Genomic DNA, 23,438 nt, shown 5'->3' with positions numbered 1-23,438 from the left:
GCCTTGCAAACACTGTAATGAATGTGAATGAGTTTGCGAGAGAAACAAGAGAAAAAGGAAAAATTAAAAAGTGTTCTTTGTGCAAAATACAACAAATTAGACGAGCAAGACGTGGTTGTGAGAGCTGAACATCTGTGTGTGCATGTATGAGGGAGAAGAAGAGGTCTTTTGATGTCAACTTCTGACAAAAGATGAAACACTACTGATGAAATCTTCATTTAACACTTCTCAATTTACACCGCACACACTTTTTTTTTTCTTCCTGAGGGAACAAGCATTCGGTTTTGTCTTTCTATGCAACACTTCTTCACACAATCACAGAGACAAGCGTAAACAAATACAAACAAATACCACATGCTGCAGTGACCAATGTCCTTAAATCACACATACACAGAGACTATAAAAATAACTAAGAGCAGAGTTCTCATCTTTCATCACACACAAAATCTGGTGCGAAGACACGTCACAAAAACAAGACAAGAGTCCAAAGACATGTCACAGAACATTTGACAACAGCTTGTAAAATAGAGAGAGAGACAGAAGATCAAAGAACTTACCCCATTTCTCAGCATGTAATAATCCAGCGTCCGGCCCCCTTCCAGCCAGATGCCTTTCCTGGGGTCTTCATCTGACAGAAACAGCCCATATTCTGAAGCTGAGAAACAACAGGCACTGTATTAGAGCTTGCATTTGAAAAAAGTATGCAACATTAGCAACTAGAAAATCTTACTTTACAAGGAACAAAGAAAGCAAGCATGTCTCACCCTGTCCTGTTTGGGCTTCCTGAACCCTCTCTCGGATGACCCGGCATGCATCGTACACTGCCGTTGATGGCTCAAACTGCATCGTCTTCACCACATTACACTGTCTCACACAGATCTTCAAAGACAGCGCCACCATCCTGCCAGCTCAAGTATTACAAAGACTCTGCACCTGTGGAGAGATGGAAGGAGACGAGAGGGACGGAGAACAGAAGAGAGAACGTGTGCATTTGAATGATGCTGATTTTAGGGCTTTCATCAACATTCTGATTCTCATAAAAGATGTAAATGCAAATATTGTCAAACATGTTCATTGTTAATTAAAGGTGCTCTAAGCGTTGGGTGACGTCACTTCTTGTTGACGTTTGAAGTATTGTCAACCTCGACCCTCCCTCCTCCTCATCCTGTCCCCTCCCCCTCCCTTCCGTTCTTCCTGAAACAGTCATGAACGAGTCGAAGACTTTTCCGATGTAAATTCGGGACTTTGCGCGTTCCTTCTCCTTTTCCCTCTTCTTTGCCATTTGTTCATCAGAACGTCGTCTCTTTGGTCGCGTGTCGGCCATATCAAAATTCAAGAGAATATAATTCTAACGTCAGTCGTAGTCTAGGACATCTCTCCTCTAGCTAACTTCCCTCTTTATGCTTCTCTCTCTCTCCCCCCAACCCCCACCCCAACCCCCACCCCCACCCCCACCCCCAAATCATTCTTGTCGGTTATTGGCTAGAACACCGTTTGTTATGTTTCATGGTCCAGGCTGGGCCAGTTTGTTTTTCTTGCCGTTTGTGGAGCCTGGGCTGTCTACAGAGATCGTGTTTTTTTACAGTGTGTTATGGGGACAGGCAGCTAGCGAATAGTGAGGAGATGTTTGCTGTATGTGACAAAAAAAATTTCGGTCTAAAAAACGTGTGACATCGCTTAGAGCACCTTTAATGCTAATTAATTTATTTGAAAATGGTCTCTTATGCTCACCTAGACTGCATGTATGTGATTATAAATACAGTAAAAAAAAGAAGAAAAAAAGTGTAATTTATTCCTGTGATGGCAAAGCTGAATTTTCAGCATAATTATTCCAGTCTTCACTCTTCAGTGTCATATGATCTTTTAGAAACTAGATGTACCGCATCGCGGTACAAAATATGACCGCCGCTCAGGCCTGCACTGGCTTTCCACAAAAATAAATTACGTGGAGTAATTTGGCTGAATTGCGTGTTTATGTATATATACCTAAAAAAAGTAGTAGTATGTGCATGTCTGTCTGTGTGTGTGTGTGTGTGTGTGTGTGTGTGTGTATGTGTGTGTGTTTGTGTATGTGTGTGTGTGTGTGTGTGTGTGTGTCTGTGCGTGTATGTATGTGTGCGTACATGTGTGCGCGTGTGTGTTTGTGTGTGTGTGTCTGTGCATGTGGATTTGTATGTGTGTGTATGGGTGTGTGTCTGTGCGTGTGGATGTCAGTGTGTGTGCATGCTTGCGTTTGTTTGTATTCCTGCATGTGTGTGTGTGACAGTATCATCCTAAACCAGCAACCCTTCGCTCAACAGTACCATCTACAGGCCGATGAGTGTACAGTCACTAAATGTGCACATAAATGAATTTATTTTATACTCCCCCATGGATGAAATTCTACGAAACTTAGCAGAGGATACCCCCAGAGGATGTCAAGTTAATCATACACATGAAATATGGTGCAGTTCTGAACATCTCCACTGAAGATAGGGGCGATTAAAGCAGAATAATATTGCATGTTCATTTTTTATGGGAGGGGCGCAAATCACAAATGAGTGATTATGGGCTAGGTTGATGTGGGCCCTTAAGAGCAACATACCATAAACATTTCTTCATCCTCGGTGCCACGGTTCAGGTAGTTATTTAGGAAAAACTGCATTTTTTGGGGTTTGGGGGGGCCCAGCGCGGGGGGGGGGAGTGGCCCCCGGGGACCAAACGAAATTTTTCCGTAGAAGTGTAGTGGGGCTACATGCCTACCAAATTTCATGTTCCCCGGTGCTTCGGTGTCCCTGGTATCGTTGGCGAAAAATTTACGGGGGCCCCAGGGGGGGGGGGGGGGAGTGGCCCCCGGGGACCAAACGAAATTTTTCCGTAAAAGTCTAGTAGACCAACATACCATAAAAATGTCTTCATCCTCGGTGCCACGGTTCAGGTAGTTATTTAGGAAAAACTGCATTTTTTTGGGTTTGGGGGGGCCCAGCGCGGGGGGGAGTGGCCCCCGGGGACCAAACGAAATTTTTCCGTAGAAGTCTAGTGGGGCTACATGCCCACCAAATTTCATGTTCCCCGGTGCTTCGGTGTCCCTGGTATCGTTGACGAAAAATTTATGGGGGCCCCAGCGCGGGGGGGGGGGGGGGTGGGGCCCCCGGGGACCAAACGAAATATTTTTCCGTAAAAGTCTAGTAGACCAACATACCATAAAAATTTCTTCATCCTCGGTGCCACGGTTCAGGTAGTTATTTAGGAAAAACTGCATTTTTTTGGGTTTGGGGGGGCCCAGCGCGGGGGGGGGAGTGGCCCCCGGGGACCAAACGAAATTTTTCCGTAGAAGTCTAGTGGGGCTACATGCCCACCAAATTTCATGTTCCCCGGTGTTTCGTTGTCCCTGGTATCGTTGCCGAAAAATTTACGGGGGCCCCAGCGCGGGGGGGGGGAGTGGCCCCCGGGGACCAAACGAAATTTTTCCGTAAAAGTCTAGTAGACCAACATACCATAAAAATTTCTTCATCCTCGGTGCCACGGTTCAGGTAGTTATTTAGGAAAAACTGCATTTTTTTGGGTTTGGGGGTGCCCAGCGCGGGGGGGGAGTGGCCCCCGGGGACCAAACGAAATTTTTCCTTAGAAGTCTAGTGGGGCTACATGCCCACCAAATTTCATGTTCCCCGGTGCTTCGGTGTCCCTGGTATCGTTGACGAAAAATTTACGGGGGCCCCAGCGCGGGGGGGGAAGTGGCCCCCGGGGACCAAACAAAATTTTTCCGTAAAAGTCTAGTAGACCAACATACCATAAAAATTTCTTCATCCTCGGTGCCACGGTTCAGGTAGTTATTTAGGAAAAACTGCATTTTTTTGGGTTTGGGGGTGCCCAGCGCGGGGGGGGAGTGGCCCCCGGGGACCAAACGAAATTTTTCCGTAGAAGTCTAGTGGGGTTATATGCCCACCAAATTTCATGTTCCCCGGTGTTTCGGTGTCCCTGGTATCGTTGACGAAAAATTTACGGGGGCCCCAGCGCGGGGGGGGGGGAAGTGGCCCCCGGGGACCAAACAAAATTTTTCCGTAAAAGTCTAGTAGACCAACATACCATAAAAATTTCTTCATCCTCGGTGCCACGGTTCAGGTAGTTATTTAGGAAAAACTGAATTTTTTGGGGTTTGGGGGGGCCCAGCGCGGGGGGGGAGTGGCCCCCGGGGACCAAACGAAATTTTTCCGTAGAAGTGTAGTGGGGCTACATGCCCACCAAATTTCATGTTCCCCGGTGCTTCGGTGTCCCTGGTATCGTTGACGAAAAATTCAGTAAGGTGACGAAAAAAAAAAAAAAAAAGAACTTTGACAATCCCTATATGACCGCTTTCGCTAGCTACGCTAGCGGCGGTCATAATAATTCTAATATGCTGTTTTGGAGCACTAGACACATTACATATTTCTCATAATATTTTTGTGGAAACTGTGGAATAAGGCAAAATCACTGTCCATCTCCATCTGTAATATTATGTTACCCCCAATACAAATGCTCACATTAATCATTAAAGCAGGATGAACATTTTAACCAATTACATTCTTACACTTTTTAATAGTTTTGGCCCTCTAATACACATAATCTGTACCTAAAACTCATTTTCCTGTTTGACATTATGTCTGTTATTAAAAAGGTATCTGGACTCTGTCCATCCTCTCCCCCTCTCTCACACACACACTTTACTGTTAGCACCTGAGCTCCCAGTCAGCTGTCTTTCCGCTTTCAGCACTATCCAAACTGCGCATTAATGAAACCCTGTCTAGTTTAAAACACACACACACAGAAAAAAAGAAGATACAACATAATACTAGACAGAGGATAGCGTTTCACTTTGAAGGCTCAAATCACTTTGACTAGTGCATAAAAGAATTATAACCGTTAATTCTCTTCAAAATTAGAAATAAATCAACATCCAATACAGAACCAAAACTATTATCTTAAAGTCAGAATATCTCTCAGCATTTAGCTAACCTTTAGTCTGTACGTGTGTCTGTGGGGATGGAGGATGCCCTTGTGCACAGTTGGCACACTGAACACTGGCATGGGTTTGGCAGCGATCTGACCTAGTATGTCAGGGACAAGCTGGAGAGCTCCAAGCCATTTTAGACAGACATATATAGATCAGGAAATGCATTGTTGGAAACTCAATATACGCAGAGTTGAATCAGACATTGTGTCATGACTATTAAGTATAAAACAACTTTGAGAGACATCACTAAAAGTATTGAGCCACGAGTCAAATGTTGATTCAGTAACTGCTCTGAGTGATTCAGTTAGTTCATTCAGTAAAAGATTCATCAGACTGATTCAAAATGTAAACTACTGAAGTTTGTGAATCTTTTAGAAGCATTCATTAAAACAACATGTTCACAAGAGTCATTTGCTTGTGAATCAGACTACAGTGGTTGCACTGTTCTTTTTTTGTAGGAGATGGGGTGGAGGAGTAGCGTTTTGAAAAGCTGTTTGGGGATCAAATTACTTTTTGCAATTCCATCTGGTGTTGTTAGTGGTGCAGAAATGAGCACTTTTCCTTTAAATGCATCACCTCAATTCAGTAGAACACCAAACTCCTGTACAGAAAATCAGCCCATGTTGTGAACAACACAAAATTCCTGTCTGATCGGGCGTAACTTCTCATTTGCATATACGGAGCACAGTCTTCTGCATTCAATGTTTGCAAGCATATAGATCCACAAGCACTGACTAGACCAGCCCACCGGTGGCTCTAGAGAGCCCGGGACATCATAACACTCTAGAGAATGCTCTTCCATTTTTAGACATTTAACAGGATCACATGCTACATTCAGGTTAGCAGACTGACTGAAGTCTGATTACTCACTCAAGTTCTTACAGTAATGAAACGCACACATGCAGCCATTCAATTAACACAACCTTTTATTTCCACTGCCTCATATCAGCAAGACTCGGCAGCTATATTCTCCCATAGAGTCATACACTCATAGACACACTTCTAGACGTGACTCATCATGTCTATCACCAGTGTTACTATAGTAACTGTGGGCTACTGAAATATGATTACGGCGCTAAACTCCACCCTCCACAATGTTAGTGTTAACTCCTCAAATAGTGTACAAATGTGCATAAAACGTATTACTTTGAGAGATTTCAATTAACTTAAATCTATAAAAAAGAAATTACCAATCGTCGCACTAGAACCTTTGCACAACAGTGTCCGTTTAGTATTATTTGTATAGCAGTACAGTATTTATTAATATTTTTTAATTAGCTTTTTTATATTTTCAGTTCTCATTTTAATTTTTGTTGGTTTTTTTTCATTTTTCTATACATTTCTATTTAGCTTTAATTATTTTTTACTAATGACTACTGACTAATTTTAGTAACTTATTTTTAATTTTCTAGTTATTACTAGTAGTAATTAAGTTGACATGTTTTATCTAATATTTATTCATTTATTATTTATTTAAGTTTGCAAAAACTATTAAGTTTTAGGTTCAGTAAACAGGAAAGCTTGTGTTGTGAAGCAGTGTTGTTATTTTCTCACCACCAAATGTTTTGGCCAATCAAACTTATAAACTATATTAAAATTATAAAGTGACAGAAACCACTTCAGTTTGAAAAGAAATTAGTGGTTGAGTCAGTTTTAAACCCAAAGTATTGGTTGCTTTTAGTTTAAATGTGAATAACTATAGTGGGTAATGCACATTTTAATAATGCTAATGTTTAATGATATCCAATAAAAATAAATAAATAAATAATTATTTTTGGTTTGGTGTTGATGAAGGGGTACCTGAGCCCTACTAATGGGGCTGTTTGGTGTACATAAAACAAAAAAGGCTGGGAAAGACTTTTCTGAAGCAATGAAAGACAATTAAAAGCAGCACAACCGGGGGAAAAATATTTTGAAAGAGGTACAGAGAGCTTGGTCTTACCGTAAATTTGAGGCGTATGCAACTCTAAAGCACTGCAGATCTAAGGAGACAATAAGAAAGAAAGTCTGATGGTCAGTCAAGCAATTAGAGGGCATACGACTTTAAAAATGCTAATCAAAAAGACATTTCAAATGAAACCACAGTAATGGATATTGAATTGGACCTGAGAAGGTTTATCCACAATCTAGCTTTAAAGATCTTATTCCATCACAAAGTTTATCAGTTTATCAATGACAGATTATTCAGTCAAAATGTTATTCCCATTAGCCATGTTAGGTGGAAGATATAACAGATGGGCAAGTTCGGAACGAAAAAAGCAGCTAATTTAAGATGGAAATCCTACCAGTGATGGTGTGTGTGTTACAGCCTCATGAGGGATGAGTTAAAGCCGCAGTAATTAACCTAGGTCTATCTACTAATGATCTCATGACTGCAGAGCTGACTCAAGGCCAGAAGCCTCTAAACACACTTAAAAGACAAGAGCTCATACTAAACTCCTAAATTACCAAATTAGCTTATTAACTAAAAGGTGACATTAAAGGTGTAAGTAAATCAAGTTAGAGCATATAACAGCATTTTAACACATATATCGACTACAACATCTAACATTAGCAAAAATAACATTAACAGCTTCAGGGGAAACAATATCAAGAATCAGACAATAAGTTCTTCTAAATCTGAAGACATAAGCATATGAAATTACTGTATGACGTTCTCTATAAGTCATCAACCACTATACACACTTCCCCACTGGTGTGACTAGCCCAGATAGCAGACGAGGGTCATAGAGCTGCTGCTGTATTGAGTTGCATTGTGTGTGTGGTAAGTGACCTCAGTGAGTGGTAGGAACATCTGCATAGCAGCTGTTGCCATTAAACCACTACAGAGGTCAACAACAGATCATTAAAAACACTGATTAATCATGGCAAACTCACACATTTAAAAAAAAAAAGTTTCATCCCAATGTTTCGGTCAAATATGGACAAACTCAACCATTGGTTCAAATTTTTTAATTAAATTTTAAACCCAACAGTTGGGTTTGTCCATATTTGACCTAAACATAGGTTGAAGCAACACAGCTTTTTTTTTTTTAGAGAGTACATTCTCCTCTTGTCTGAATAGGCCTACTTCTCTGATATATAGTATGTGAAAAACAGCATGCCAAGGGTGTAGTATGTCAGAATACACAGCATTTGAAAAACAATAGGCAAAAAGTGACAACCTGTCACTCAAATGAGATCACAGCAATTGCAAAGCACAACTATCCAATCAATTCTGGATGCACAAGATCAAGTACCGCCCTAAAATTTTCACTCGGATATGCGTCACAATAGGTAAGAAATGACTATCGCAACATACATTTCATAGGAAAATGGAATGGGAGAATTTCATAGAAAATTGCCAGAACATTCTTCAACAACTCTCCTTTGCGTTTCATGGAAGAAAGTCATAGAGGTTTGGAACAACAAGGGTGCGTGACACAATTTAATTATTTTTAGTGAACTATTCCTTTAAATCTATACAGACTAATGAGCACTTTATCATTTATGCCAAACTGGAAATCTAATAACTTCTCAAATAAATTTTGAATCACAAAAAGTAGATAATAAATAACCATCATAGCACCATAATAAATACTGAAAAAGTACAATAGCCATTTTAATTAAATCACAATTACAAATATTCAGATGTTCCTTTTGCTGCCAAGAGCACTACAGAAAATAAGGGACAGGTTGGAGAGATGGATAGAGAAAAAAAACGAGTGACTGGTAAAGCATGATGATCGAGAAGGCCTGTTTGATGAACAGCCGACATGGCCATCACTGGCATGACTTGCATGTGTAGGCGGTGAAGTTCACATGACCATGATGGCAACAGTGTGTCAGACAGCTTCCCAATGACTCACATTCACTGAAAGACAGAATGAACAACCCCCTGTACATGCAGCATGTTCAAACAGGACTACGGATTGATTCCAAGTAAAATTCAGTCCATGCACAGCCTACATTAAAGCAGAGACTATTTACAGTATACATTCTAGATTGAATAATACAGAAATTGGTCATTAAAGGAATGAGGAATCAAATTGTCCCTATCTTTTGAGACAAGAGTTCAATGTACTCTGAAAACATACTGCAAATTTCAGAAATTAAAACTTCTATATGAACGACAACAAACCTCATTGGATCTTGTGCTTCAAGCAAGTATGGTTGAGCTTTTCACCATTTTTGAAGTACTCCATGTATGTGTGCTGAACAATGTTTATATGCGAATAAAATCCTAAATTAAATCTGTGCATAAAGTGTGTCTCTTCAGAAGACTTGGATCAAAGAGCTTGAGTCATATGGATTGCGTTTAGAATTTATAAACTCTTTGAAAGTCCATTACACTAAAAATTTTACGCTTCAATGGAGGGAGAGAAATCTCTCCGATTTCCAAACTGGGGTACGTGACGTGACGGGGGACGGGGGGGGGGGGGGGGGGGGGGGGGGGGGGGTATGCGAACAAAATGCTGAGTTTTGCCTTTCATTTAATTCTACCACACTATAAAATATCATTCAAACTGAGCATGTATTTCTAACAGGCAGAAGGCCCCAGTGTAAAAACAGGAAAAGTGGGGTTTTAGCACTTACTAGCATGAAAAACAAATATAGACACACTGTGCATAGAGATCCATTTAAGACTCAAACTTGCTTTGATACTATAAAACAGTGTAAGTTAGCTTTTTAAGTTGATAATATATTATACGAGTGTAATGCAATTTTTCCCCAAATATCCACACGATTGCAAATGTGACATTAATTTAACAGTTAAACAAACAAAATTGTAATAATAAGTGATGTACATAGAGTATTGTTTGCTCTATTTTGCAATTAAATAAATAGTGTAGGAGCCATGTAATGGAAAAGTAATGTGACCAATGTTAAAAGGGGAGTGTCATTTATTAAGTGGGGTTAAGACACCTGTTATGTGTTAAGGCTGATTTATACTTCTGAGTCGGACCAACGCCATAGTCTCTATGTTGTAGCCTAGGCATCGGATTTCATTTATACTTCTGCGTCACTGTCCGTGTTGACGTGCAATTACACATGCAGAGGGATCATGTGAAACCCGAGGGAGGGGTTCTAGCAGACTAATCACAGCGCTTGCGGTCCGCGTATAATTGACGCGTTGTTACATTTTTGGAGAGGTGCACATAGGGTACGCTGTAGGCTATGCGTGCTACACACAGCCTACGACGTAGCGGCGTGAGTTCGCTGCAGAAGTAGAAATTGGGCTTTAGTATGGGGGAATGGCTGTGAGGGCTGAAACACATTTTGTGTCACCAAGCAACACACAGCAGTGTTTGGTCAGTGAATGAATCTGGGGCTTTGAATGAATTGGGAGAGTCAATGATTCAATGACCCATTCAAAAATACAGCCACTTGCTTAGTTAATGAAAAGATGAATGAATGACTCGATGACTCGCTCATTAAGACGGCGACTTGCCACCACCTACTGCCGGTTTTAGTTTAATATTTAAAAGAATCACTTCGCCTTGACCATCATTTCATGTTTCTCTATTGAACATTTTTATGTAAAACTGTCTAACAACATTATTTATGCCATTGTAATGGCATTCACTACATCTGAGCAAGATTAAACAGTCTGTAAACACATCTATGCAGCTTGTACCACTGCAGTGCAAAGATGGCTTTTGTTGAGATTGAGAATTTTTCATTTGATTGAAATGATTGATTTTGTTTAATTTATTGCTTTATTTAATATATTAATAGTTATATTAATGGAATTTTAAGAATTTGACACATAGGTACATTTAATACGGTTAGAAAAACCTTGCTTTAATTAAAGGTTTGAAAAATGCACCTGAAAATCAATTTAAGGTGGGCAAACATTGCCCCAACAGAAAAGGTGTGACTCCAGGCTAAGTGGAAGAGTGGAAGAGGGTACATAGAAGGATGTTAAATGTCACTCTAAAAAGTTGGGGAACCTCTCCATTAACAGTATCTTCATTTGTAGAAGATGAACAAAAGTCTTATGGGTTTTGGAATGACATAAATTTTCATTTTTGGGACAACTATCCATTTAAGTTCAAAACATCATTTAAGGAAACTGAGCAACAAAATCAGCTAATTCTGAAATCCTTGGGTTTCTGGCCAAATGTTTTCACAGACCCGTTAGCTGTTAGCAAGCCTGGCCCTTGAAAGACAAGCAACATTCCTGCTGGATCAGCAAAACTCAATATGCTTCCAGGCTAGATTAACTCACAGCATGAATATAGAGTCTAGCCTGGGCACAGGGGTGTATGAATGATTTTAAATGTAGGAGGGCACATTAAACCATCATTCTAAAATAATTACCCCTCCAAAAAGGGGGCAGGCAAATGTAGAAATTTATATTGCACTGGCAGCCAGCTCATGTTGTGGATCATGGGATTGACATGGCTTTACACAGCTGGAACAGCTACATGGTGTGACATCTGTTTAACAATTAAATTGGTGTGATTAAAAAAAACCTGCGCAGACATACACTGATTTTATTTCCTCAACACTCCGTCTGTCTTCCATCAGTAAGCCAAGATGGGATGCTTAAACTATATTTTGATGGACCTACAGAACCAAAGTTTACACTTTAAGGAAATTAACCTAACAATGGTGTACTTATAGTTTGCTGCACACTGAGATGGGACACACTTCTATATACATGCACAGATATTACACACTGGTGTAATACTGAGGTGTTACTGATATAACACCTCATCATTCAAATAGAGATCATTTCCATTCACTAGTTCCAAAGCAAGTCCGATTATTCTAGAAATGGAGCAAAAATAATGCCTCCAACATATTTTGCAAACAGTAACAGCAAAACAGTTTTCAAATGGAAATAGACTTCAGTCAACCCCAATAACATCTGCAAAAGCATCTCCTGCTGCAGCCGAGCAGCCAATCAGCAGCCTCCTGCTAGTCATTAGCTGGTTTAATGACTGTATTTTAACATGACTGGGGCAACATTTTACATGCTGCACACTTTCATAAAGCAGCTAGCTATTCCGGTGAAAAATGAGCAGCGCTAGACAGCTTAATCTGAACTGTCACTGAGATTGTGGGGATTAGCAACTAAAACCACTGCCAGTGCCAGCTAATGAGGCTATTACTCATTTTGTATGTACCAACGCAAAAAAATAGAAGTTTGAAGTCTGTTCTCAAATAGAGTATAAGTACAGCCACTAGAGTATCATCTGCAAACTTTAACAAATGACTTATACACTGCCAGGAAGAACCACAGTTGGAATTCCGCCCACAAGTAAGGTACGGATCATATGATTTTCTGAGCCACAACTATGACCTCAGAGCAAACAGCTGTAACCGATCACACAGATCTGGTTATGGACATTATGTCCTGTGCACCTCAGAGGATTACACCACGTAGCCTTCCAGTAAACATGCCAGTCAGGAGCCTAAATAGCCTGTCCTAGTCTGTTGTATCCATTTATTTCAGCATTAGGGAACTCTGATGGCATACCACACAAATAAAAGGCTATTTTCAAGCATTTGATTAACGCAGAGCTCTCCGCATGTAATCGAATCCAGCTGGAGTTCTCATGACACCCTTTCCAAAAAGTGATCCACATTGAGAGGGCGATAAAGTATAGGGGGGAGGTAACAGTCATGGAGCATGACACCCAGGTTTGGCTTTTCCTCTCTGTGTGGCTATCCAACACTAGACATTGGCTGGAATCCCACTGGTGTTGTTCTCACCCATAAACACAACAAATCTCCTTATATAGATCTACGGGACATGTAGCAAGTAACATCTGGCTCCAAATCCCTCATAGTCTTCAACATGATCTTGTCCTAATGGGCAGTAATTTGTGTAAACAAAGTGTATTTTTAGGAACCTGTATTTGCGCAGAACATCAAAAGATGTCACATCTGTTATTGTTACGATTTTCCATTTGGACTTAAAATGACTTAAACAGAATATGTAAAAGAAAAATGATTTACCAATCTCTGACCTTTGATAAAGGCATACATTCATAATCCATAATTTAGACAGATGCTGTCAACACATAGCCCTGCGAAGGTTAAACGGATGGTCGACAAATATTAGCATCTCTACGTCAAGCCAAATTCCAACTTTAGAAGGACAGAGGGGGCCAAGAAGGTAGTAAACTGAGATTGAGAGTGATAGACAGACAGAGAGACAGATAAAATTGGACACAGACTAAGACACCACCCGACTCATCTTCATGCAATGAAACACTGCCAACATTTATTAAGAGTGCTTTAAATGCTGAAACTTCAATGTTTTTTCTCAGCAAGTCAAACAATGTTGTTGAAATATGACATTTATCTGCATGTACAAATAAGTGTTAAATACATCACACATTTTCCAACAGCACATTGTGGGTAAAAACACTCTTACAAAAGAATATCAACATACTCCTATGCAGTAAATAAGATTTAAAAAGGTCATGACAAATCACAAAAACACAATTATCTGAAAATATTAACTCTAGTAATACCCAAATGGTCTTGAGATGAATCCATGCTATGTTCACTCTATAGATCCATCTGTCATTTAGGACCAGCAGGGTCCATTTAAAGAACTGTGTTGCCAAGCTATATATATAGCTATATAAATGTAACTTAACTTGCATGTTTATAATACTTGAGTTGACGGTGTACCTAAATAACCCAAGTGAGTGAAGATAGATCATTTCTGCAAGTTCAGTTTACAAAGTTACATCACATGATTCTTCACAACTTCTCTAAACTCGGTGCATGTTAATGTGCATATATGCTTTAGGTCTCTAGACTCTTTGTGAAATATGCAGCCTTTCTTGTTACAAATGTTTAAATGTCACACACATAAAAAAACACCAAAAGACAAAGTTACAGCTCCCATAACGGAATGTACCGATTTTGAAATCCTGGCCGATACGATAAGCTGACATTTAGGATTTTTTTCTTTTGTGGATTAAAATATTTTGTATTATCTTGAAAGTCAATTAGGTCCAAACAACACTGGACCCCACCGACTTTCATTATGTAAAATAAATCCACAGAGAATTTTTTCTCTACATATGTTTATCTATATTTAATAGCTTTATTCATATCTTTTATGTTCCAGCAAAGCAAGCAATAGTAAGTAATAATAAAATAATTTTTATTTTTTGGTAAACTATCCCTATAACATTGTGCTAGTGGATGGCAAAAGTATAATCAATATCTTAAAATAAAAAAATCTTTCAAATCCATTGTCTTATCTTAAAATAGAGGAATCAATTATTTAATAGCTGAAATAAACAAACATACAGAAAAACAAATAAATAAATTACCAATTACTATTAAGTAATAATACATGAATACATTTATAGATTCATTTATATAAATGGCGTAGATATCTGGCATTCCCAGATTCCCTGTATTGTAGAGCTGACACAGACTAGACTATATACATATATTGTATACACAATATAGTCCAGTCTGTGTCAGCTCTACAATACAGGGAATCTGGGAATGCCAGATATCTACGCCACCCAGCCAGCTGTAGACTGGCTCAGAAAACCCTTCTCGACGCTCTGATTTCATGTAACCATATTGAGCCTCATGTCAGAGGGCAAAGAATACCCCGAAATTCCTAAAAATACCCTGACAGAAAAAGCACCATTCAAAGTGATGGGATGCATGCAATGTTTTAGCTTTGGAAGCACCTGAGACATGTTCTTTACCTAATACATTGTCCAACAATCCATCAGACCACTGTACTTTTCTTTCAACACCTTTCTTAGCTCACTCATCTACTGCTCCAGTGGAATGTGTTCAAATTAGAGCAGCTTGCTTGAACCCTCATAGCAGTTTGGATGGTAATTGTATCTGCCCATTCTGGCAACCAACTCTTAGTGAGCACAAAAGATCACGATGAGCCAGTTAACCATTCTGCTGAAGGGGAGGCAGCAATAGCAGAAGTTCCTAATATAACAGACTGACCTGTCCTGGATCCTTTTTCGGCACAGAGAATGTGGGGGTAGAAACAGCCTCAGGCCCCCAGAGTCAAACTAAACTCCAAGGCTCCAATAGGTGTCCTGTGTCTGCCTGTATGGAGCCGGACATTTTGTTGGGTAAACACTTTCACACAATTAAAATATGCATGTTATTCACCATGTATGTTACAAGTTATTCTCACCAAGACTGCATTTAATCAAAATCAAGTAAAAACAGTAATTTTTATGAAACATTATTACAATTTATAATAATAGTTTTTCTTTTTTAATATATTTTAAAATGTAACTATTCCTGCGACGGCAAATCTGAATTTACAGCATCATTACTCCAGTTTTCAGTGTCACATGAACCCTCAGAAATCATTATAATAAGCTGATTTACTCCATAAAAAACATTTATTATTATTATCAATTTTTTTTTGTTTTCTGTGATGCTTCATATCTTTGCTTCATGTCTACGCTATACCTTTTTTAAGATTCTTTGATGAACAGAGTTAGAGAAATATTTTGTAATGTAAAATTCTTTACTGTCACTTTTAATCAATTTAATGCATCCTTGCTAAATAAAATATTAATTTCCTAATTAAAAAATAAATCAGTCATTAGCGTATTTCAAAAGTCAAGAGCTAAAATAACTTATTTTTAGGGCTGCCAAACGATTAATCGCGATTAATCGCATCCAAAATAAAATTTTGTGTTTACATAATATATGTGTGTGTATGGAGCATAATTATTTTCTATATATAAATAAATACACACACATGCATATATATTTAAGAAAAATGTGTTATTTATATATAAAATATTTATATATAATATAAATTATATATAATATAAATATATATACACAGTATATACATGCAAATATTTCTTAAATATATACATGCATGTGTGTGTATTTATATATAGAAAATAATTATACACCGTACACACACATATATTATGTAAAAACAAACTTTTATTTTGGATGCGATTAATCGCGATTAATCGTTTGACAGCCCTACTTATTTTTTAAGGAACTTAAATAAGACTTACTTTCTTAATAATCTAAATATATTTAGATTTTTTTTTTCTGGGAATGACATGAGGGTGAGTAAATAACAGAATTCTCATTTTCAGGAATAGCTTTCTCATAAAAGCTGACTAGATCTATGAACACAAATCTGAGCTAGACAAAATGTCTATTGTAATCGGTTCTTATGACAGGTAACAATAACAGGTAACTTAATTAGAGGGTTTTGTGAGGTGTATCACAACTCAATAAACCTAAAGCTTTACCAAAACTTCTGAAGCCAGAATAAACAACCAGGCATTTTCATTCAAGATGAAGGTGCAGATAGAAGTGAGTGGCAAAATATGGAAAGTAGAGTTCAAAAAGAGAGAATGATGACAGTGTAGTGTGTGGAGGTGTAGTGTTTTATCAGTTTCTATTGGCAGTCGTGCTCAGAACTCACTGGAGCAAAAGGATGTGACACCCGCATACCCAACGACACCCCTGCTAATTATAACGGCTGCGTTTGAGGAGAAGTTTCAGTCAGACTGCCACCTCAACTTTCTGAATAGTGTGAATATGAATTCTTCAAGGGATAGTTCACAAATTTAAATTCTGCTATTTACTCACTCTCATGTTGTTCCAAACCACTTTATTCCTTCTATGAACACAAAAATAGTTGATCAGAATGTTCAAACATTTTTTAAAACCATTGCAGAGGGGTGGATTTTCAGTGGAATGGGACTTAAATTTACAAACTTACACTCTTTTCACAAATCTTGTCAATTTATAGTGTTTTTTTTAACACATGGAGCTTGATGACAGCAGCTGCTCATTCACGTAGTGTGAACATTGCTTCTCATTTTGTGTTCAATGTAAGAAAGACAATCATACAAGTTTGGAATGACATGAGGGCATGTAAAAGATCTAAGTTGTCTGATAATGTGGAATTCAGAATGACAGGAATTTTAACATTTGTAAAAACCTCTATACTGACTCAAAAACAGTTTCTAGTGGTTCTCTGGAATGTAGAATGGAAAATGCAACACTTGCCCAAGGTAAAACTAGATTTGGGCAGAACATGGCAGGTGTTAAGAGGCTCATTTGAATGCCTTCACATAGGCCTACATCCGTTTGCTACAATTCCTGTTACATTAAACAAACAAAAATGCCCTTCAAAAAACCAAGATTGCCAGTGGTTCAAAGGCATACAGTATACAGTGAAATGTGCTTAATAAATACACTACTGTTTAAAATTTTTGGGGTCAGTAAGACTGAGAATTAAGAATTAACACTTTTATCGAGGATGAGTTAACACTGATCACAAGTGACAGTAATGTTACAAAAGATTTATATTATTTCAAAAACAAAACGCTCTTTTGAACTCTCTATTAATCACCAAGAATCCTGAAAAAATAACCGTTTTCAACATTGATAATAATAAGTAATGTTTCTAGAGCACCAAAGCAGCATATTAGAATGATTTCTGAAGGATCATGTGACACTGACTGAGTAATGACTCAGCTTTGCCAACACAGTAATAAAATACATTTTAAAATGTCTAAAAATCAAAAACAGTTATTTCAAATTGTAATAATAATAATAATGATGATAATATTTCTCAATATTACAGTTCTACTGTACTTTTATTAAAGAAACTTCTTTGAAAAAGATTTTTAAAATAATCTTACTGATCCCACACTTTCAACGATAGTGTAAGTGATGACAATAAGTGGCAAATTAGCGATGAAAACTATTTTTCTAAACAAGCACATTCATAATCTATGGCTGACATATAGCTGGGTCAACATCAATATAATGAAGGGTATGATTAGCAGACCGACCTCATTTCTCATGCAATATTGTTCATAGTAGCAGCAAGCTTATCTGAACCATAAGTGCCTGGCAAAATAAACAAAAATGACATTGTGATAAGTGACCATTCATAATTCAAAGAAAAGAAAACAAATAAATGGACTGTTTGAGGTTCTATTATAAGATGGCACATTTTACTCATTGGTCCCATATGACATATGCCTAATTCTCCCTAAAGAAACCAACTGATCCGTGGCATAAGGGAACCTTTTTCTTTATTTACAGTCACGTTCAACATGGTGTATATAAAATTAACACTTTCACTCAGCTGACTCTGGGCCTTCCAATTAAATGGTATTTTAAAAGAGAATATGTGGGACATTGTTGGAGTGAAGAAAGCGACAAGTGATGAGTCGCTAACACAAGTCAATGAGCCTGTCACCTATACAGTGTACACTCAAGCTAAATAACAGGAACCTTGCCAATGAGGCATGACCCATGGGCAAGCTACCAATAAAAGTGACAGTGGTGATAAAAAGCAGCATGCAGTTTATCAAAGGGACAGCAGGCAGTACTCTGCTTGATGCCTTTTCCTAAGCTACTGGATTCATCAGCATCAGCAGTCCATCACCACATACACAGTAAGCAGACCTGTCTGTCTCCTTCAGGTCAGACATTGAATACTCCAAGATGAACTTAAGACTTTAAAAGCAAAGTAGGTCTACAATGCTGATAAAAGGTAAAAACAAAAAATAAAACCCACAGTCTTGCAATTCCATGCGTCTCAAAAAGAGATTACAAGCTCTTAGAAGGAGAGAGAGAGGAGGATGAGTTACACTGACTGATAAAAGTGCTTAAAAACCTTAGGAATGTGCTTGAGTCCTGCTCATGATGTAAGAGAAACCGTCTTTACCGGACTGTCACTAAAAAAGCACTATTGGAAAAAGTTAGTTCTTGACCTTGACAATGACAAAAAAAATGAAGCTGAAGAGAAGTGCCAAAGCAAAAAGAACAATGTACTTGCATACTAGGGCTGTCAAACGATTAATCGCGATTAATCGCATCCAAAATAAAAGTTTGTGTTTACATAATATATGTGTGTGTATGGAGTATAATTATTTTCTATATATAAATACACACACATGCATATATATTTAAGAAAAATGTGTTATTTATATATAAAATATTTATATATAATATAAATTATATATAATATAAATATATATACACAGTATATACATGCAAATTTTTCTTAAATATATACATGCATGTGTGTGTATTTATATATAGAAAATAATTATACTTAATGTGACATTAATAATTATACACCGTACACACACATATATTATGTAAAAACAAACTTTTATTTTGGATGCGATTAATCGCGATTAATCGTTTGACAGCCCTATTGCATACCATCATATAGTAATAAAACAGATGATTAACCTATGCAAAGCAACTCTCATTTAACATACTTTGAACAACCATGTCAATGAAAATTCACGAAAAAGAAAGATACTCATCTTTGTATGGCATCTCCTTTCATAAGGTTTTTTTCTCTTCAGTTTTTAAAATGCCAAGAGAATATGACCAAGAATAAAAGTAGCATAATGTTGGGACATGTTGTACCACTATATGTCAGATATGACTATGTTGTCAGAATGGGAACCTTCCAATAAATAGCTTATAATAGGATTTTCAACTATATTAACATTAAAAACACCTCGTGAAATAGATAATATACAATATTATGTGTATGTTTCAGCCACAAAAAAAACTTAATGGTATAAAATTGCAAAATATAACAACAGCGTTGAACAAGGTGTTGTAAGCCAACATGCAAAACTAATGCTAGAGATGACATATTTGTGTAATCAAAACCTGAGATAACCTTGTCCTGGGTCTCCCCTACTACTTGATTATGTTCTCAAAACCAATAAACATATGTTTGCTCAACTTGTTTTAGTGAACAGCCTATGCAATTCGGCAAATAACAGTTAATTAGATAAAAAAGCAGAGTGAGTAATGTAATGAAAACCAAACAATACATCTTTAAAGAACAATGGCGAATCCACAAGTATAAATTTGCAAACGTCTGAGGGGATGTTTAAATGTGATGACACAGAGGGGTGTGGCGTCAGCATGGGCTGCATGTGTCTGGACAACCACAAAAGCATTTTATCCCACTGCTAAGGCTGGATTGGTGTAGTTAAGAGTGTTTAAATGTTTTAACAATGTCAGAGTATTTACATTTACGGGAACGGTTAGTAACGCGGATTGAGAGAGAATCTGGAAGTAATACTTTTGAATTATGAATCAGTCCTCGAGCATATGCTTACTGTTTTGATATAACCACACAGTGTAAATTCATTTTTCTAAAGAAGGTAACTTCTTCCCTGATAAAGCAGGTAAAATAGGCTATTAAATTCTATACGACCACTATTTTAATCTGAAATTAACTATTAAAGGAAACTTTTATCAAACACATTATGTGCTGAATATGACGGTGGGTGTATATAGTTGCAATCCACAAAAGTTAAGCATTACATATTTAGAAAAAACATGCAAGTCTCGCCAAGTTTGAAATAAAAAAGATTATTTCTTATATTACAGCCGTTTTGATTCATCCATAGTCTCCCTCCGTCTCGTGAAAGCGCGAGCAAACATTTGCCTTACTGCAAATATCAATCATCATCAGTCTTCTGCATTAAAGAGACAAACGTTTACTTTAAGTAACCTAGTTAAACTTACCAATTACAATGCAGATACCCACAATGTTCCCATCGATTAATGTGCGCATGAATTAATTCTCCTCATTAGCAACTGGTGAAGCATGTGTATCATGTCAGATGAGATAAGGACTCTAAGCACGTCTCTTTCCAGCACACACTGCTTATTTCCACGCACCTCCAAATCCCAATCCATTCAACACTGCATGTGAGATCAGTCTTGCCGTATTAATACATAACGCTCAGCAATCGCGGATCTTTCTGTGCACAATCCGCCGAACACTGAAATCTGAACACACTGGGTCTTACCGGTGAGTTTGTTTACCGCAGTTTCATTGCAAGCTCTCAGCCGCTCGATGCAGAGTAAACTACGGTCTTGTCCTGCCTCTTTGGAGTAAATCCCTTTTCGATTTACGGAATTTACCGAGCTCAGCCGAGGTGGGAATAGAGGAAATGCGTCATGCAGACCGGAATTAAGGGGAATGTAGTCCTGATTTGTAGTCGGCCTTCTTTTGCGCTTTAGTTTTTTATGGTCAAATATTATTACATAATAATATTTTGATATATAATAGGAATTCAATATATATGTGACTAAATAATATGTATTCAGATAAACTACCAACCAATATTGATATAATAGTTATATAGTAATAATATTATACACACACACACACACAAACAAGCCTGGCAAAAATAGCCATCATAGTCTCGTCATTTATTTCTTGATAACCTAACCATAATATTATTATTTAACCCTAGAACTAGTCTCTAAACTAATATATATGGGTGTTTCTGCAACTACGGGCACTTTTGACTATCCCAATTTAAAAAAATCTACCTCTATGAATTTCAATTTTAACCATCACAGTCTATAATACATATAAAAATGTACACAAAATAGAATGTAGTCGTTAAGATTTTAATCTGGAACATGTCTATTTTTTATGTTTTTCGGGTCATCTTCTTAAAAAGTGTCCTTACCGCAATGTTACAATAACGTTCATTTTATACATTTTTCTTTAGTAATTTCTATGAAAAATTTAATATATTTAAATAGCTTTTTCAAATTTGATGCAGTTTTGTAAATACTGATATAAAAAAAATTATATACAAAATAGGGAATTTCATGTTTTTTTCTATGCCATGTAAAAAATTTACAGTAACCTTAGATGTCAATTGTTTCCATACACACAAAAGATAACATAATTAACTTTTTATGACAGATGTTGCAATTTCAATGTGTTAATCATCTCAACTTAAGTGTAAAAATATTTTTTTGCAAATGAAAATGTGAAAAAAATGAAAATAGAGCAGTGCTGCGGTAATGACATCTTGTGTCGGTAAGGACAAAATAATTTTTTTTATGTAAAAAATGGCATGTTTATATATATACTAATATATATATACTAATATATACTTAAGTACTAATAATATACTGAATATTTGTCATTTAATATACAGAAAACCTTGAATTTGTCTCTACCGCAACACAAGGTCTTTACCGCAACACCTAAATTTGCTGCGGTACAGACAAGTTGCGGAAATGACATTTTTGCTAATATTTTAGCTAATTGGCAGCTAGCAAGGCCTACCACATTAGTTTTGACTCTTAGCATCTTAATATACATGAATTCAACAGTAATATACATTTATTTTTAAAATGTAGTTAAAAAATACACAATTATTAAGCTGAATGGTAAGGACGCACAATAAATACTAGAGCAGAAAAGATGATGTTTACCTTATTTTTTTGGTATCTTGTGAGTGAGGTAGTGTGGTGGCCCAGTCTGTCAGCAATGTGCTCAAGTGATAATTTCTGTTTCCATAGAAACTAGACTTGTTTGTGTTCGATAAAATTTCATAATAAAAGCTTTTTTTCATTGTTGCGGTAAGGACTCAAAAGTGTGGGACAGGCACATTTAGTTAAAAAAATCATAAAAATGATCAGTAAATAATACAAAATTTCTTAAGATGCTGTAAATGAATCTGTATATTACACAATTCCATTTGAAATAATGTCATATTGTAAAAGAATGAGCTAATTTTAAGTATCACATTGAAACCACGGGTGTGGGACATGAGCAAAAATGGTGTTTGGACCTATAAATGCTTCATAATTTTACATTAAATCATTGTTTATTCATTATTTTTTATGTCAAGGTGTGTATTGAGACTACGTTTATATTTATGAAACATCAAATGACAAATTTTAACATAAATCTAAAATTTCACTCCTGGGACTTAAAAGTGCCCGTAGTTGCAGAAACACCCATATATAAAGTATATTCTACTCTGAACCTTCACTCGTCACATTTCTCAAAGACCATGTGAAAAAGATCTTTGCATACGGAGGCAGAACATTTCACATTATATTTGCACCTTTCTAAGCATAACTTTTGGGTAGACTTTGCACCGCTTCCTTTGTTTTTGCCATCAGCTGTCCTTGTAGCTTTTCTTTATATGCATCTGAAATTGCATACTGTCTGAGTAGGTTCTTCATTTGAGAACTTTGTGAGAATCGTGACTGTTAAAAAAGTATTCATGTGTAGGCCGACAGTATGAATAAAGTATTATCAAGCATGAATGTTTATAATATGAATGCATATCTGATGCTACATCCGCTATGTTAGCATTGTGATCATGAGCTATAGAATGAGTTGCATTGTTTCCCTACTCATTTCCCATAGTCATGTGTAAAGTGTCCATTAGATGTGAACTTGAGAATCATGGCAGAAGCAGTAGTTCATCCAGGTACTTTTTTGCCTATACTGTTTTACAAGTACTGTGAATTCAGACATACTTAATTTCAGATACAGCTTTTCAGCTGCTATGCCTAGTAAGGAGATAGGCTATTCATATTAAGACACAGGATTGGTATCTGAGGCAAATTCTTGGCTCAGAGCATTTTTTTTAAGTAATCCATAAAGTTTCAAGAAAATAAATATTATTATTGACAAAAATGTATCCAAAAATACAGTCAA

General features: G+C 37.1%; 1 protein-coding gene across 3 annotated transcripts in view; it reads right to left on the bottom strand.

Annotated features, from left to right (window-relative positions):
- Window positions 1-20,853, bottom strand: part of tln2a (talin 2a) — a 57,632-nt gene extending 36,779 nt beyond the window's left edge. For 2 of the 3 annotated variants that reach the window (XM_079867198.1, XM_079867200.1), the window contains exons 1-4: window positions 20,767-20,853; window positions 6,912-6,951; window positions 765-933; window positions 558-655 (exon numbers count right to left, since the gene is read on the bottom strand). In XM_079867198.1, the coding sequence (XP_079723324.1) occupies window positions 558-655; window positions 765-900 (234 nt within the window). In that variant the 5' untranslated portion in view covers window positions 901-933; window positions 6,912-6,951; window positions 20,767-20,853. Of the gene's footprint in view, window positions 1-557; window positions 656-764; window positions 934-6,911; window positions 6,952-20,479 lie in introns of all 3 variants that reach the window. The other variant, XM_079867199.1, reaches the window with a different exon arrangement.
- Window positions 20,854-23,438: the final 2,585 nt, after the last annotated feature.

The sequence above is a fragment of the Squalius cephalus genome, assembly GCF_949319135.1.
Source record: "Squalius cephalus genome assembly, chromosome: 3".
In the NCBI taxonomy this organism is placed as follows: Eukaryota; Metazoa; Chordata; class Actinopteri; order Cypriniformes; family Leuciscidae; genus Squalius; species Squalius cephalus.
Note: the sequence above shows the minus strand (reverse complement) of the source record. Positions and strands in the feature narration are given on the sequence as shown.